The sequence below is a fragment of the Megalobrama amblycephala genome, linkage group LG19, assembly GCF_018812025.1.
Source record: "Megalobrama amblycephala isolate DHTTF-2021 linkage group LG19, ASM1881202v1, whole genome shotgun sequence".
NCBI lineage: Eukaryota > Metazoa > Chordata > Actinopteri > Cypriniformes > Xenocyprididae > Megalobrama > Megalobrama amblycephala.
The window spans coordinates 14,144,135-14,163,069 of record NC_063062.1 but is presented as its reverse complement, the minus strand read 5'-3'; the positions used below and the strand labels follow the sequence as shown (position 1 = coordinate 14,163,069).

Genomic DNA, 18,935 nt, shown 5'->3' with positions numbered 1-18,935 from the left:
CTACTTTGATGATGTTTTTATTACCTTTCTGGACATGAACAGTCTACCGTCTCTGGAGGGACTGAAAGCTCTCGGACTAAATCTAAAATATCTTGTTCCGAAGATGAACGGAGGTCTTACGGGTTTGGAACGACATGAGGGTGAGTCATTAATGACATAATTTTCATTTTTGGGTGAACTAACCCTTTAATAGAAATCCCAGCCCAGTTTCAGTTAAACTTAAGTTCGTCTAAATTAAAAGAAATAAGTTAAAACTCAAAACAATTAAACAGTTCAGTTTACTTAAAACATATTAGTTCTGTGAACTTGAAAGAAAAAGAAAGTGGTAAATACTCATAAAACTTAATTTGACTGAACTAATTTGTCTAAGTTTGTCCTACTCAAACCAAACCTATAGGTTTTTTACTATTATTATAAATATGAAATTATATAACATACAAATGGGTCCTCATTGGGTCTGACATAACACAAATGGGTGTTATTTTCACATTGGTTGGAACTTTACTTTTCCTTTACTGTTTTTAATTGGTGGATGTCACGCATTCCTATCTATATGAACTAACCAACTGGTTGATTTTAAATGAAAATGGTTTTAATTTTGTTTTTAAAGTAGGGATAAACCAACACAAAAATTCTGGCCAATACAATAAGCCAATAATTATTTTGTTATAAACGATATAAGTTATAAGTTATAAAATATAACCGATAAATGTCCAATTAATTGTATACAATCGTTTTCTAAATTACACCAAAAATCAAAAAAATTAAAAAAACTAAAATTAATTGTTTTAAATGCTAAGTGAATTTAGACATCCAAATGGACATGTACAGTATGTAAGTTCTTAAAGAATAACTTAAAGTGAGTGTCTGATGACCGCAAAGGCAATCTAAATGTAAAAAAGTATATAAATTCTGAAAATTTAGAAAAATAAAATATTATATTGTCCTGTAACCAATACAATTCTGATAAATAGTGCATTCCTAATTTAATAGAATATTTTATGTTAACCCCAATGAAGACCTACAAGCATCAGTTTAAAAAAAAAAAAAAAAATAAGTTCATAAGATTCAGGCTCTCCAATCAACAAGTGTTGCTTCCCTTCCAATAATCTGAATCCATTGATATTGTGACATGACCACAAATGGCAGTGACATTTGACATCTTTATGTTATGACGAATGCTTAGAAAAGTCTGGCTAAAATAATCCCCAAGATCACTGTCAAAGTCAAGAGAAACACTCAAAGCATTTCCTGTGTCTGAATGAGGGCTGTATTGGGAGCTTAATTCTTTGATGCCACATCATCAAGAATTACTAATGCAGCTCCTGAAAACAACAGCAGTGGCAGTAGCATCCTGCCCATGATGCACTGCTCTAGTCTCTGCTCTGAGAAAAAAACAATGCACATCCTTGTATTGAGACATCCGGCCCCCTAGCCAACAGCAATATTCATGCAGCTTTGAAGGACAAAGGAATAAAGAGTTCCTTTCTTTGTTGGGACTGTCAGGCCCACTGCGCAGTCTGTCACTGAGGTCTTTTAACTACTTATGACGAAGGAGAGAGAAAATCCTCAGCCACACACTTACATGAACACACACACACACACACACACTTGCTTCAAAGCACAGGTCTAAAAACACAAACATGTACTACACAAAAATGACAATGATTTGTCCTACAGGACACTGCAGCAGATGCAGTAACCGGCAGATAGGCAGCTTTCCAAAATCCCCTCTGGAGTGTTTGTGGTCTTCCCTTATCCACAAACGGAGGATAAGCGTCTGTATTTGTACAGAACAGGAAAAAACAAGACCTAGCCCCTATGAAAATCAATCAGAATCTAAATCACGGCCCTATTTTACACACTTAACAAACACACAGTAGGAGTAACAGCGTTGATCAGACCACTACCGAAATTTAATTTCCATAGATAATTATATTTGTTTATTTTCAGATTTGGGTTCTCATTATTATTTGTCCTCTTATCAGTCATGGTAATACTTTAAGATGATTAAAAACCACAAAGTGAATCAGTCTTCCTCTCTTTTAATCTAAAGTTGCAAGGATGAGACTTATGGCGTGTGCAAAGCAAGCAAAATAAGCACACACACACTCACACACACACATAGGGAACAACATCAGCACTAGACGACTAGCTCACTTTTCTCAGCCTCACTGCAATAAAAAGATTAGCATTAATGTGGCAGGAAGTAAATGGCATTATGGAGAGTTGAGCATAATCAAGGAGTGCTGGGGATATTACTCACAATCTATGTGAACGTGTGTGTGTGTGTGTGTTGTGTGTGTGTGTTTATTTCACACAGTCTCAAAAATGCAGAGAGCCTTCCAATCAGCACCTCCTCCTTTACTCTCCCAACACACACACACACACATATAAAAGGAAGGGAGAGATGGAGGAGAGCAATAAATGAACCTGGGCACCCCGCTGGTTAATTAGATAGTGCTGATTTGATTTTTCATTTTTTTTGTTTGGTTTTTTTTTTGATGCACTCTGGTTTCTGGATCCCTTTGGAAAGTGCTCTCTCTCCCTAAGCCCTCTCTAAACAGAGCTTTATTGGCATGATTGTCAACATTTACAATATTACCGAAGTGTATACTCACAGTAACAGAATAGAGAGCACAGAAAATAAATCTGGTGCAGTAAACAAAGAGATAAAGGAAATAAAGGGGAAAAGGGGACAAGGTAAAAAAAAGGTTAATGAAAAAAGTAAATTTAATTTAATTTAATTTAATAATACTGTGTTAAGATCTACAATAATGCTGAAGTGTATATAGTATGTACAGTAACAAAACAGACAGCACAGAAAATAATATTATGTAGTAAATGAATACAGATAAAAGAAATGAAGGGGAAAAAGGTAAACACTTTTAAAAAATATATATAATATAAAAAGAAATTTAGTAAAAAATAAAAAAAATAAAAATTTGTAATAAATCACCAAATAAAATAATAATTATCATCACACGTGTCAACTGGCAAGCTGAAACATAGCTAACTGAGGCCTCTTTCGTCCAAATTACTTTTTCAGTTCGTAGTGTGGGGATATCTAGAAAAGTTGTTTTTTTTTTTTTGTTTGTTTGTTTGTTTGTTTTTTTGGGGGGGGGACTTGTCTCTGATGTTTTGATATTTTTCCCATTTATTTTTCCCATGTTTCGTCTTCCAGAATCTTTCATCCTTTGTTTTTCAGGTTGTTTAGCACCGTTTTTTGACTACATTTAACAAGCAATCTAAGTGAGACAACATACCATTGACTTCTATTGTTATTACATGAACAGACTAACCCTAATCTGAACCTTTAAAATACTCCTAAAAATCATTTTAAGAACATAATTTTCTTTGTGAATAATTTTTTACCTTTGAGGGGTGCTTTAAGGGAGTTTATGTGAGACTTCAACTCACACACACACTAATCCATAAAGCTAGTGAGAACTTCTGCATTCTCAGCAGCTAGAGAGTGACTAAACTCTAAAACACCTAAGAAAAGAGACCCATCAGATATGCATAGACACAGACACGCAAACACATGCCGCGAGACACCAAAAAACTCCAAACAATCCTACAAGTCTCCTTCAGACGGACACAGACGCAGTATTAGCCGGCCTCCCCTCCCCCTCTCAGTGGAATGCAGGAATGTGGTGCTAACCCTAGCAGAACGCCACTCTCTCCGACCATCACTTCCAGGAAGGGGACCGTTTTCCCATGGGCCGGGTTTGTCCAAGTAGCCCTTTCTGCTTGAACCTCACCTCAACCATACAACCGAAGTGAATAAGGGTCTCCGCAACAACCGCTTTAATTAAGCTCCTTCCATTAAACTATCTGTCTGGAGAATTGTGAGGTAATACTCTTCCCAGACATTAACAGTGTTATTACGCTCTCTTACAAATAGCTTCAGTGTCTGAAAGGTTAATTACGAATCACTGCGATTTCCCCCTTTCAGAAATGTGCTTCCAACAATAAAAAGCGCAGTTGTAATCAGAACGAGGCAGCTGTTTGAAGCTATCTGTGGGGAATGAGAAACGTTTGATATAAACTCAATTGCCTGATACACTGCTTCATTCGTTTATTTCTAGTCTACTGCGTTTCACTGCATGTGTGTGTGTGTGTGTGTGTATTGGCCCTGTGTATCCAAGACTTCGCTCTCTGCCCTTGAAAATGAACGAGTCAGTGTGAGAAACCGAGTCTCTGGGTCCCAGGTGTCTGGATAAGGCAATAAGCGGTGGTCTCGAGGAAGTGTTGAGAAAAGACCACCATAGCCAGAGCTGACAGGCCATCAGTAACTACCATCTAATGTAATCTCATTACCAGTCTCTCTGCCGTCCGACTCCTGTCTAATTTCATCTGATTAGTCTTCATGCCACTCTTTACTGTCAAATATAGATTTTCAATGATAAATTGAGGTATACTAGATAGCCAAAAAAAGTCATGATATGAAAAGGGTGGCCTTTTTTTAAAGGGGTTGTTGATTATGATTTCACATTTTTAACTTTAGTTAGTGTGTGATGTTGCTGTTTGAGCATAAACAACATCTGCAAGTTGATGAATCATAGAGGGCATATCTTTTAAAGAATAGAGTACCCCAGGGATGACGTGTTGTTGTAGGCTAACCCGGAAGTTAGCAGCGCACGGGTTCCCTCGATTGAAAGCCTATGCATTTTTCCCATGGACTTTTGGAAAATCGCAGAAAATAAGCTCTGTGTTTAACAAAGGGTTATGACACTTACATGTTTTGTCTATCAATATAATCTTTACAAGTTAACACAACATTTATAGATTTTGAAGCCTAAATAAAGTCATCAGATATAAAAGGCTAACAGTAGGCTATAAACGGACTACGGCACACCATGGTCGCGGATCAACGTAATCACCACCAAGCTTCCTCAAACTTTATTTAGAAAACAGCTTTATTTATAAACATGCTCGCTGATTATGATCTGTGCTGTTATGAATACTTATCCACTTTTTCATGAGAAATGCTGTCAAAATGTCCCGTTTTTAATGATGACGTCTAAAGTCCCCGCCAAAGGAAGTAGTCCCTTTTAGCAATTTGTTAGCAACCGCAGATTTTAAGACACTGTAAAAGTTTAAAAAATCACAAGCGGGTTATAATTGGTGTGTTTTATGTCATAGATCAAAACGTGAAAGTATTTAGAGGCTTTGTTAACCACAGACCTTATTTCAGGCGATTTAGCAAAAACCCGTTCAAAAAACCCATAGACTTTACGGCGTTGGAACCGGAAGTCCTAAAATGCTAACTCGCTTCCGGGTTTTGCCTACAAAAATGCGTCATCCCTGAGGTACTCTATTCGCTGTTTAAGGACTACAACAAATGGTTGGTAGAGACTACAACGAGCTTCTTCCTGGGTCAGGAAGACATTACTAACACTAAAATTTATATAAATGAGAACATGCAACAAAGGGGGTGAGGCCATGTTGAGCTGCTATAGACAGACTTATTTTACATCTTGTAAAAGGGACATTATAGGTCCCCTTTAAAGTACATTTTTGTAAGATTATAAATACTCTATCACAAGGAATGTTTTCAAGTTTTAATTAATCAAGCAAAATTAATATGTTGAGATATTTGTGATGGAGATAAAGAAGTCTCTCATACTCACCAAGTCTGCAGTTATCTGATCAAAAACACTGTAAAACAGTAATAATGTGAAATATTATTTAAATTTAAAAGAACTGCTTTCTATTACAATGTTTTAAATGTGATTTATTTCTGTGATGACAATCTTCAGTCACATTATCCTTCAGAAATCATTCTAATATGCTGATTTGGCTAATTTCTTATTATTATCAATGTTGAACATGGTTGTGTTGCTTAATATTTTTGTGGAAACTGTGATACATTTTTTTCAGGATTCTTTGATGAATAGAAAGTTCAAAAGAACAGCGTTTATTTGAAATAGAATCCTTTTGTAAAATTATACACGTCTTTACTGTCACTTTGGATCACATGCAATCTTGACGAATAAAATATTAATTTCTTTCAAAACAAATCTTACTGACCCCGAACTTTTGAACAGTAATGTGTATAAATATTTATAAATAAATTATGCATCTAAATGTTTTAAAAAGTTTACAATTATTAAAAAATTAATCACCATCAAATATTGTGGACAGAACTGGACCTTTATTCATGGAATGCCTCTTGTTCAAATGTATCCTTATATTTTCTAATTTGTATTCACTTGTATTCTTGTAACTTTGTTTTGTATTCTGAGAGAAAAGATGGCTTGACATGCTGAAACAACTGATGGCTGAGCGAAACTGCAGCAGCAAATAACTAATAATGAAAATAGCTTGAGATGAAGGGGGAGAGGTCAGAGATCAGTTATGAGGTCTGAAATGCAGTCTCTGGTTTCTCTCAACTCCAAGTTCTGCAGTCCCTTTCATTCCATATGCTGCCACATTCACTCAAATCTCAGATCCACAGCCTTTTTACAATCTACATTATAGCTTTTGAGTGACACAGTGAGAAAAAATACATTACTAGTAAGTATAGTAGTGGCCTATTTAATAAACATGGGCATGGTATCAGCCATCAGCTCTCTAGTTATTGATATCATATCTATTGAAAACCTATATTGGTCATTTATCTGACAGCACTATGCAAAGCCACTCGCAGAAATGGGCAACATCCCCTGGAACATCCTGTGATTAAGAGCTTTGAACTTCAAGGGAACAATGGTAGCTCATGAAACGCCCATATTGCAGAGTTTAGTCCTCCAACCTTCTTCTTATAAACCCTGAGCTTTAACCGTTACACCACACCACCCCATAACTTACACAAAATACACTGATGAGGCTCCAGTGAGAAGAGAGAACCGTGCATGAGCGCATTTAAAGATCACGCCTGGATCTCAATTGTCAGAACATGAATCAGTGTGTCAATGTCTTTAAAACAGAGATCATGAAAGCGTTTTATGCTTTAAACACCATTAGACAGCAGCATCATGTAATACATGGATAGTCATGTCAGTCCTGCTGCATTGCAGTGGTGCTTATAGAGTTCAGGCAGGTCAGATGAAATTATTAACTCCACTGACCCACAGATAAACATCACATTGATCTGTGTGAGAGACTGGAAAGCAAGGATTGGCCCTGTGGCTGTCTCTTCACCACAGCATATAATCTAACACACCTCATTTAGCCCACCGGAGTAGAGGGCAAATGCTCACGGAGACGGACACATTTTTTGAGACACCGTGATGTCTGGATCTCAAGGGTTGCGGTATTGTCGGTGAGTTAGGGTAGTGCCAGGGTCGGCTGTTCTGACCTCTCCTCTCAGCCGGCCACTGGGGGCACATCCATTACCCCAGCTGAAGTACAGTGCAGTGTGGGGTCGCTGACCCGTGTGCACGCTGGTGAAATACAACACCCATTTATCAAGGGCTCTGGAATGTGGGTGAGAAATTAGAGGGGGACAGTGGGTAACAGGGCAAAGCCAAATATCACCCAGATACCAGGCATTTAACAGCAGAGCAAGCAATTTTGCATGAGACAAAGAGAACTGTTGGATAAAAGGGTGCACTCTTGTTGTCTCACGATGACATCGAGCAGTGGGGTCAGAGGTCACTTCAGTGACTGCTGCATTTGACACTATAGCACATGAAATTCTTCTGGAGCGTTTAAGACTGTGGGCAGGGATTCAAGGGAATGTTCTTAACTGGTTTGCCTCGTATCTTTCCGGGAGGACTTTTTCTGTTCAATTGGGAAATTTTTCTTCCTCCTCTGCTTTAATGAAATGCGGGGTTCCACAAGGATCTATATTGGGCCCAGTTTTATTTTCTATTTATATGCTTTCTCTGGCCAATATTTGTCAGAAACATAACCTTTATGCTGAAAACACTCCGCTTTTTCTCCCTTTAAAGGTGGGGGACAATTTGGCCTAAAGCCCGGAACATGCCGGAACAAGCTGACGGTCGGCCGTTGGGCAGTTTTTGTTCGTAGGCCAACTAAGTTTTCTCAGTGTGTTCCGCACCGTTGACTGAAGTTGGTCCTTATCTGCTTTATTCACTTGTCGAATCGGCGTCGGAGCTCGTCGATCATTCTGATTGGCTGTTAAGCTATTGCCATCTGCTGGTACAAAAAGGCATTTCTTCTTACGCAAGCGCAGAATGGACGTGCTACTTGGCCGTCAGGTATCGAGCGTCGGTTTAGTGTGTTAGGGCAACTTTGGACCCAGACACTGCAGACTTGAGCCAACCTCACAGTCTGCTTTCGTCGCCACTAGTTCATTGGCATCGGCTTGGTGTGTTCCGGGCTTTACAATCACTTTTTGATTGCTTTAATGATCTCCAGTTATATAATGGCACCCAGTTGTCTTGCAATAAATGTTAAAATGTTATAAATGTTAAAGGTGCTCTAAGTGATCCTGGGTGGAGTAACTTCCTGTTGACGATCGAACAAAACAGAGGCTAGCTAGACCCTCCCTCCTCCTCCTCCTCCTCCCCCTCCCCTCCGTGCTTCCTGAAACAGTCATGAACGCGCATTTAAAATCATTCTTGTCGGTTATTGGCTGGAGCATGTTTATTATGATTCGTGGTCCAGGCTACACCAGTTTGTTTTTATTGCCGTTTTCGGAGCTTGTGGCGACTGCAGAGACCGCGTTTTTTTACAGTGTGTTCAGGGGACAGGCAGTTAGCGGATAGTGAGGAGATGTTTGCTGTATGTGACAAAAAATGTTTTGGCCTAAAAACGCGTGACATCACTTTTAAATACAATTATAATTATTATATTTTTTTACAATTTATAATTTTACAATTATACAAAAAATATAGATATTAAAGTTATTTCGGCTTTATGTTCACAAAATAAAAAGCTTTCCAAGTGCCCCCAGGGTACACAAACGTCGGGTTGTAAATCACTCCAAAATGTGTGTGGGTATGTCGAAGTGTAGATATAATGGCCTTTAATGAGAGATCAGTATCTGTGCTACTCTGCAAATCTCTGTGTGCCATTAACGCCTCTTAGAGATCATCTTAGAGACCCATCACTTCCTGATATGGCTTCTACTCTAATGCTGCCTGTGGTGCTGGAAATAAAGGCCTGACCAGCAGCTAATAACTCATTACAGACCCACTGAGCTGGTGGTTAGATAAATGGAGAGGGGAAAACAAACATGTCATTCAGCTTTGTGCCAAAGCATGCATACACACATAAACACACTCTGCTCTCCAATTTAGTACAGTTATGCCTCCGTTTGACCTTGAGAGGCGCCTGGGCTTCAGTCTAAAAATACAAGATGCCAAATAAACATATTTCATACCGTTTTCACGCACTGTTTAGACATGAGATCAGGCTGTGAAGAGCAGCGATTATGCAGACACGATTGCTGGTTGTGTTGTTAATGAGAGTTATGTGTAACGTGCCAATTCTGTGCATTCACCGGTCAGCAGGAGGCGCCACTGCTGCCTTGAGAGTCACTCCTTACCAGTGGCTCTGTAGGAAGTAGGTGATGCTCAAGATGAGTTCCAGATCCTGCAGATGAGGGGTTCAGTGTTCTAGATCCTATCTATCAAAGAGCAGTGAGACAGAGATAAATGACCACACTGATGTGAAGAACAAGTACACTATAATGGGCTGGTGAACTTTGACATGAAGATTTGCTTTTTTTTTTTTTTTTTGGTACACAGTCATTTGCAGATACACACACACAATATCACAATATCACACAATATCTTATGAGGGTATGAACTACAGTCCTACAAAGCATGTGAATTATGGTTGCCTAAAAATATTAAATTATTGATTTGGAGTCATTTATAATATTCAAATATAAAAATACATATTAAACTTACTGGGGAAAAAACACTATTCTCAGATCATGAAAAAAGTCTGAATGATAAAAAATAATGATGAATGATGAAAGGGTTAGTTTGCCCAAAAATTAAGTTTCAGACATTAATTACTCACCCTTATGTCGTTTCACACCCATAAGACCTTTGTTCATCTTCGGAACACAAATTAACATCAAACTGCCAAAGTCATGTGATTTCAGTAAACGACGCTTCATTACGTCACAAGTAATGAAATTTCAATGGTTCACCACTGGGGGGCGTGACTTTGGCAGTTTGTTACATGCTCCGAACCAATGATTTGAAACTAAAGATTCGTAAAGCTTTGAAGCTTCATGAAGCAGTGTTTTGAAATCACCCATCACTAGATTTTGTTGAATAAAGCCTTTTTTTTTTTTTTTTTTTTTTTGGCGCACAAAAAGTATTCTCGTTGCTTCATAACCTTAAAGTTGAACCACTGTAGTCACATGAACTGTTTTAAATATTTTTAGTAGCTTTCTGGGCATCTGAAAGTGTTAATTATCTTGCTGGCAATGGAGGCCTCACTGAGCCATCGGATTTTATTAAAAATATCTTAATTTGTGTTCTGAAGATGAACGAAGGTCTTACAGGTGAATTAATGAGTAATTAATGACAGAATGTTCATTTTTGGGTCAACTAACCATGGAAGTTCTCTGGTTAACTGGACCATAAGGTACCCACGAAAATGCCACTGTAACCACAAATCTTTACGACGTATGCAGTTTTTATTGAATTTCATTTTGATATAAAGTATATTTAAAGTATAATCGAGTCACATTATTGTTATGTTTTATTATTGATTATTTCTGTCACTTCTGGGCACTCATGTCCACCCTTAATACACACACAAATACAAATGCAAACATACATATAGGATACGCTACTAGCTGCAGAGTGCAAGAGCACATTAAAGCTTTATAGAGAATGAAGATCTGCTTAAGCAGTGAAGAATGCCCTGCTGATGGGCTTCTAATTCCCGATTCATTTAGAGAGGGAGTTTCCTCACAGCCAGGGCCTCGATTAGAGGGGTAACGGGCCGTAAACAGAGAGAGAATGAAAACCGGAGAGAGAAAGGGATGGGAAATTAAGAGAAATCAGCTGGAAAGAAGAGTACTCAGAAAGAGGAGAAGGATCAGAAGATGTCACTGGTGGTTAACTGTCGAGTATCTACATAAATCAATATAAAAACAGAACCGTCATGCACCACTCTCTGAGAGACATCACTGCAAACAAAAGCAAACAGATCCACAGCATCCATGTGCAACCAGCAGCTGTTAGATCCATTTCACGATCAGTCGTGCAATCAGTAGTCAGCTCTCTCTCTGTCTCTCTCACTATCCCAAACTCCATGCTGCACCTACCTCTGCTGAAGCCCCCTGCAGACAGTCAAACATTTTACAGAACACCTGGAAGGGGAGGGGAGCAGATGAGACGTCCGCTCAGACAAACAACACATCAACCTTAATATGACAGCGCTCTGTGCTTCAGGAAGCACAGCAACACAGAAAAACAGACTTAAGATAACCATGTAGTTTGGAGGCGCATCTTACGCATACACAATATTAAGAGAGGCTATGCTATAATGTGCTCACGTTTTATTCATAATTTCACACTTACAAATAGTCAGATAGAATAAAAAATATGCGTATTTGACGTGCTGTCTGAGGGGAGGGCTCCGAGCTCGGAATTTGGCCCGAACCCAGAGTACTCCCCCCGTAACTCTGGTTAGGAAAGTAACCAGATGAGTGTGAGGAGACGGGGTGGTGGAGGGATGCTGAAAACTGTTGAGAAATGTAGGTGAGTCGGCTATGTAGTGTACATATATAGTCCTTCTCTCGTACTGATTGGACAGGCAATTTGAACATGCTCCTCACAAACTTTGTTAATAAAACATCATATAGTACGGCCTCAAGTGCCATAGTACTTTTATACAATTAAAGGGGTACTTCACCCCTGGAAAGATGAATGTGTATTTAAAATTGGTCATTTATGTAGTAGAAATGTGAAATTATTTTTGAATTTGGAGCTTTCTAGACTGAGAAAACACAGAAAATGTATTTTTGACTAATGTGGATGAAAGACAACAACTCCCAGAATGCACTTGTTTTGCTGCCCTTGCGAGGCCACGCCCAAACCACACCTATCGGTTACAGGCGGCATTACCAGGAAAATTCAAACAACTAGGCTTGCTTTGTTACATATTAATTCTATAAATCGTGAGTTAGTTCATACATTTACAGCGAAATGGTGCTAAATTGCTTTGTACCTGGATGTACACCCAAAACCAGGAAAGGACAAGTAAGTTTCCATCATTTTCCGATTAAGTTAAAGATTTGGAGCGATGTAAACAGTGGCTGCGGGCCATCAAACACCCGAAGTTTGGAGATGACACCGTTATAGAAAACCTAAAAAACGCAGAATATGTAGTCTCCATTTCAAGCACGGGGACTACGAACCAAATATCCTTGCAATGAAAAGAACCATTCTGAAGGACACCGCGATACCATCGATATTCACTTTCCCAGAGGACGAACAGCCTGGGCATCTGGTACTAAGTGTATTCGCCTAGAGGTAAGACTCGCTGATACTAGACTGATAACACAGTAGCCTATATGTAGTGTTGTAGGTAGCAGTAAAACTGCAAACTTAGCAAAGTAACGTTAGATAGACAATTACATATAAATTGCATATAAGTTGACTGTTATCAAAGTAAAGCCACTGTTCTGTAAAACTGAGTTAGTCTATTTATCTATTTATGCTAACGTTACCACAAAAGCCTGTTGCTGTATTGGTTGAGATGACTGCAGAGACCGATAAATTTGCGAGATGAACCACTGATGTAGTGCAGACAAAATAAAGTTAATTACTGTAAGCTTAAAAATATAATTTTTAATCATATTAAAATATAATTATTTTATTAATTATATTTTAATATAATTAATATATAATTAATTAATTATTAATTCCGCTCCACTTTTGATAAAATCTTTGATCTATGTCCGTGAGTAACCTCAAACGCGCATATGTATGGGCGTGGTGAAAAAATGCGGAACTACCTGCTATTACTGGCTGTAGTTTTAAGCCTCTGGCCAAAAAAGCCTCCGATGACGCAAAATGACGATTTTTGCGTCATCGGAGGCTTTTTTACAGAATAAAAATGCATAAATCTCTCATCTCGGGCTGATATGAAGGGGGAAAGCACGGTAATTCGAAAATACTAGTGCTATTCTACTAATACAAAGCTTAATGCTAAATCCTGAAGTAACCCTTTAATAAATAATGCCTTGTGCTGATAATTTCAAATCTAATGTAAATGTGTCATCTTTTTTAACAGAACTCATAATGTGATCTTCCAGTAAAATGACTGACTTCAGTCAGTCAGTTGTGGCCAAGTCAGTCAGCTGGAGCAGTTGTGGCCTAATGGTTAGAGAGTCAGACTTGTAACCCAGAAGGTCGCAGGTTGGAATCTCAGTACCTCAGTACCCACAACTGAGGTGCCCTTGAGCAAGGTACCTAACACCCAATCGCTCCCCGGGCGCCGCAGCAAAAATGGCTGCCCACTGCTCTGGGTGTGTGTTCAATACTTACTGCTGTGTGTGTGCACTTGGATGGCTGAAATGCAGAGCACAAATTCCGAGAATGGGACAACATACTTGGCTACAAGTATGTAATCGACCTCAAGCTCACATTTAGATCTCCCGCCATTTTTGAGAGCAACACCCACATCTCAAAATCCAATCAACAACCGATGGATAGAACCAAGTTCCCGCTCCAATGATCTGTTACACTCGGATGTACGTCACAATATGGAAGAAAATACTTGTTGCAACTACCATTTCATTGTGACTTTAACAATGAAATAAAATATAAAAATTTTTTTTAAATCTACATTTCTAAATTAACCATTTTTTGCATGTTTATTTTTTCTATCAAGTCTCAAAATACATGCCCAGGATTGTGGGTTATCATAGACAGTGAAGGATGCATCATTGCTGCAATGACTGCAGGAAGTTACACAAATCAGATTGGGACATGCCAGCTATTAAAACATTTTATATTGTGTACTCTAGTGCAACTGAAATGCTGCATCCGGGACTGAAAGTTTACAGAATTATGGTTATGCAAGTCTAGTTCTACTAAACCTAAAGCATAATGCTAATACTACTAAACTAAGATGTGTGGCATGTGACACTGTAAATCTTAGAAGACTTTTTGACTCAAATCATCTGCTGTGGAGTAATAATGAGGAGGCTCTTGTAAAACGGCATTCATATGCAAATATATTCGGCGCGTGTCCACGTACGCATACAAGCGTGCGCTCCGAGGCGTCCCTGCCACCGTGGCTCATTCCTGACCTGTTGGATCCTGTTCTGACTCACTGGGGACACGCTACGCCTAATCGAATAATTACTATGTGTTTCTATGACAAAACACTCCACATTCCACACTTTTTTTTTTCTGCTCTGGTGTTATCATACTTGGAAAATACAAGTGAAACATATACCCTATAGCAATTTGTAGTAAGTATGAGACATAAGTATGCTGTTCAGGGTGGTTCCTGCGCTCTCCATGTTTTCATGCCTGCACAGAGTACTCGTCTCTGATTGGGGTTGCCGTGGAAACAGGGCAATGGTCCAATCCGGCTCCTGTCCACACAGGTAAAACACGCGATGTGGCTTTGATGAATCAACCTGTTGTTTACACAGCTGCACATTCTTTCTCTCACTCTCTCTTTTCTCGATAACTCGAAACAATGTAATCACACAGATGGTCATTTCCTTTTATAAAAGTTTGCAAAATTATAATATTAGGAGTATGGACACACTGAAATTTTGGCTGCCAAAAATTTTGTCTAGATATGTTGTAATTTTGGGGGGTTTTCACAGAAAGAGAGAGAGAGAGAAAAAAAAAAAAAAAAACAGGCTAAAGCATTGACAACAAGATGTCAATACAAAAGCTGTTAATGCCAAAACTAACTTAAAATATAATGTAAAATAATATAAATATATTAAAATATATAAAATACATATATTGAAAATGTAAATGTAAATAATATAAAAAAAAATATAAAATTAAATAATAAAATTATATATAGTTATTCCAAACAAAGTAAAAGTTAAAGGTTAGTTCAGCCAAAAATGAAATTTCTGTCATTTATTACTCACCCTCATTTCATACCACAACCGTAAGACCTTAGTTCATCTTAAGAACACAAGTTATGATATTTTTGATGAAATCCGAGAGGTATGTGGCTCGTCCATAGACAGCAATTTAATAAACACTTTCAAGGTCCAGAAAGGTACTAAAGACATTGTTAAAACAGTCGATGTGACTACAGTGGTTCAACCTTAATTTTGTGAATCGACGGGAATACTTTTTGTGCGCAAAAACAAAATGAAAATAACGACTTTATTCAACAATCTCTTCTCTGTCATTATCCTTACGTAGTGGCTGCAGTAAGCAGTGAAGGCTTCAGTGTTTACGTCCAAATGCCGGCTCACTATTGGCCAAAGCTGATCACATGAGCAGCACGACGCATGCGTGTGATGCTGACGCAGGAGCCGGCCAATAATGAGTCGGCATTCTGACGTAGAACCTGGAAGCGCTGGACGTGAACAACGTATGAGAGTGACACAGAAGACAAGAATGTTTTTGCGCACAAAAAGTATTTTTGTCACTTCATAAAATTAAGGTTAAACCATTGCAGTCACGTCGACTTTTTTAACAATGTCTTTAGTACCTTTCTGGACCATGAAAGTGTTGGTTAAATTGCTGTCTATGGACGAGTCATATACCTCTCGGATTTCATCAAAAATATCTTAATTTGTGTTCTGAAGATGAACGAAGGTCTTACGAGTTTGGAACAACATGAGGGTGAGTACTTAATGACAGAATTTTTGGGTGAACTAACCCTTTAAAATATGACTATGAAATATGATAAAATGTGTTTTAAAGGTCCCGTTCTTCGTGATCCCATGTTTCAAACTTTAGTTAGTGTGTAATGTTGTTGTTAGAGTATAAATAAAATCTGTAAAATTTTAAAGCTCAAAGTTCAATGCCTACTCTACTTCCTTCTTTAATGACGTCACTAAAACAGTTTTTTGACTAACCTCCGCCCACAGGAACACACAAGAGTTGCGTTTGTAGAGTGTGTTTGTCGCAATGTCGTTGCACACTATAAACACAATCAAAGCTTCAAAAAACCACGAAAAACGGGACCTTTAAAACTTAAATTCTTAAAAGACTCCATTTTTATTGGTATACACGTTGCTTCTGTGCTAAACAAAGCCTAACATGTACTGCTGCCATTTGTAACTTTATCCTGAGGGTTAAGGGCATAAAAGCCCAGATGATGGCCACTATAGGAAAGGACTGGTGCTCTACAGCATTTTACAGCTTCTTCCCCCTGCACTGCCAGAGGCCTACGAGCTCAAGAGTCCAACATGTCCAACATCAAATGCACACATACGCACATAAACACCACGCTGAGCCTGTACAGCTGATGATGTCATCAGCCTTAGGCCAAGCTCATGCATCATCAGCGCATGTCAGGCTCCATCCAACAATGAGGCAGGCTGAGCGCACATCACTAGAGACCATGGGAGGGAAAAGACAAGAGGAAAGGATAAAAAGGTTGGGACAGGATAGACAGATAATGGCTCGAGGACAAATTAGAGTGACGTATTACAATCTGTCGCAGGATAGGTATAATCTAAACAGCTGCAGAATTACTGTGTCCCACTTCTGATGAATGTAAGTAAGATCACATAGGACTGTCTTTGACTGAGGGAGGCTAAAATACACAGATATTGAAAGCAATATACATGAAATTCCAGTCAACTTGTCATTTACTTGGACAAGTGTAACAGAATGCCTTTTGGATGTTGGACTTGCAACATGGAAACCAGGTTTGGCAATTTACAATCAAATTATTTAATAACAAAGTATAGTCATTTTTGTTTCTATTTATATAGCATATTGCAATTTTACAAATACAATTGTACAATATTTTAGGAATGACTACTATGCATAGGGCATTTGAATGATGGAGGTTGGTATGGATTAATATTTTCTGCTGAATATATTATTATACATTATGTTTTATTATAAATAACATACAATATAAAATTAAATAAAATGTTAGGAGATATATTTATATTATAAAATCTGTATATACACACTACTGTTCTGAAGTTTAGGGTCAGTAAGATTTCTTTTTTTTTTTTTTTAAGAAATTTAATATTTTTATTCAGCAAAGATGCATTAAATTGATCAAAAGTGACTTATATTAAATTGTAATAATATTTCACAATATTAACATTTTTTGCTGTATTTTTGCAGCCTTGGTGAGCATAAGAGACTTCTTTCAAAAACATTAAAAATCTTACTGACCCCAACGATAATGTATGTTACATATAATACTACATTCAATCTTAACAAACACACATAATGTAAATGTACAGTTGTGCCAGTGCACACTAAAAAGACATCAAGTATGTCATGAAATCTAGTCTAGATCCCCTACCAGCTTGACTAGTCGCTCGGATAATCCATTTTGTTTCTTCATCTGTCGAGTCTTTGGAAGTTGAAAATGTTACAATGTCAATATCCCACATTTAATTTGAATGAAACACAGCAGTACTGTAACTACTCTATTCAATCTGCAAAATTCCTGCACATACAACCAACACTGACACTGGCCTAAGGGTCAGGCTGTGTTTCCGTGGTTACCAGCCCCAAAGGACAGCACAAGAGGAGTGGAGACGGATCAGACTTGTCCAGTTCTTCTGATAAGAAACTCAGAGCAGCGCGTTCCACATTCTCCTACCACCATCCATCAGCTCAGGTCACACAACGCTGATCCTGCCTGCGTCCTCACCTCTGACCCCGCTCATCACTCACGCTAACACAAAGTTTATCTGTGCCACACACTGCTCTCCTGAAACACATTCACCCTGGTGCCTCATATCAAGGCTTTTCATTTTCAGAGGATAATGCTTTAAAGTACTTTATCAAGCTGCTGAGCTGATGGAAGGGGCCCAAGAGAGGAGCACTGATCTTTGAGGGGAATAAATGGCTGATCATGCTGCCAAAAATCAGGTGGGTACATGTCTACTCAGCAACATGCTATACATTTCAGCCCACTTCAATTAACATCTGCAGAAAGGGGGGGATATCAGACATATATAAAGACCACTAATGATCCATAAGAAGGCAAACTGAGAGATAGAGCTCATTTGCTACATATTATTACAATTTAAAATAACTGTTTTCTATTTTAATGCATTTTAAAATGAAATTTAATGGCAATCATTCTGATCATTCATTTACACGACAACGGCGTTTTAGTAGTCTGAAAACGCAAACTTTTGAAAACGGGTTTCAAAGTGCAAGTTTCTGAAAACAGTCTCCGTGTAAACAACAAAAACGCGAATCTGTGAAAACAATGACGTCATGCACATGTGCATTCCATGTTCAGTCTATAGTGTTTCATCACCATCTAATGGACAGCAGAATACAGCGTTTTTAGTCATTTTCACGGATTCATATGAATAGGGATCGTTTTGACAATGGTGTCATCTGTACGTGGAAAACCGTTTTAAGCATATCATTGTCATGTAAACATACCCTAATATGCTGATTTGGTGCTCAAGAACATTTCTTAGTACTATCATTGTTGAAAACAGTTGTGCTGCTTAATATTTTTTGTGGAAATCAAGATACAAAATTTTTAGGATTCTTTGACGAACATAAAGTTCAATAGAACAGCATATTTTTTTATATTTAAATCTTTTATAACATTATAAATGTCTTTATTTCATTTTTGACCAATTCAAAAATCCAAACTTTTGAACAGCAGTATAGTATAGACCCCTTAATCGCCTACGTCACTGTGACGTCACCGCTCTAGCTGGAGGCAAAACATAAATAAGAACTCATAGCAGGCGCGCTAAAAGTTTGAGGTTTTGACTTTAAAATGTCGTCTTGTTGTGTTTTTGGCTGCCAGGATAGAAGGAACAGGACTTTTGGTTCAAAATTTAAGTTTTACCAGATCCCGGCAGACATTCCTTCACAGAAATCAAAAAG

At 38.1% G+C, this 18,935-nt stretch overlaps 1 protein-coding gene across 4 annotated transcripts in view; it reads right to left on the bottom strand.

The window, feature by feature from the left end:
- bcar1 (BCAR1 scaffold protein, Cas family member) overlaps positions 1 to 18,935 on the bottom strand; it is a 109,416-nt gene that overhangs the window by 57,200 nt on the left and 33,281 nt on the right. Inside the window, exons 2-3 of one of the 4 annotated variants that reach the window (XM_048169248.1) lie at positions 11,210 to 11,254; positions 9,464 to 9,544 (exon numbers count right to left, since the gene is read on the bottom strand). The exons of 1 other annotated variant lie outside the window; for it this stretch is intronic. In XM_048169248.1, coding sequence (XP_048025205.1) covers positions 9,464 to 9,544; positions 11,210 to 11,254 — 126 coding nt within the window. Of the gene's footprint in view, positions 1 to 5,636; positions 5,662 to 9,463; positions 9,545 to 11,209; positions 11,255 to 18,935 lie in introns of those variants that run through there. 2 more of the 4 variants (XM_048169249.1, XM_048169253.1) reach the window with 2 other exon arrangements.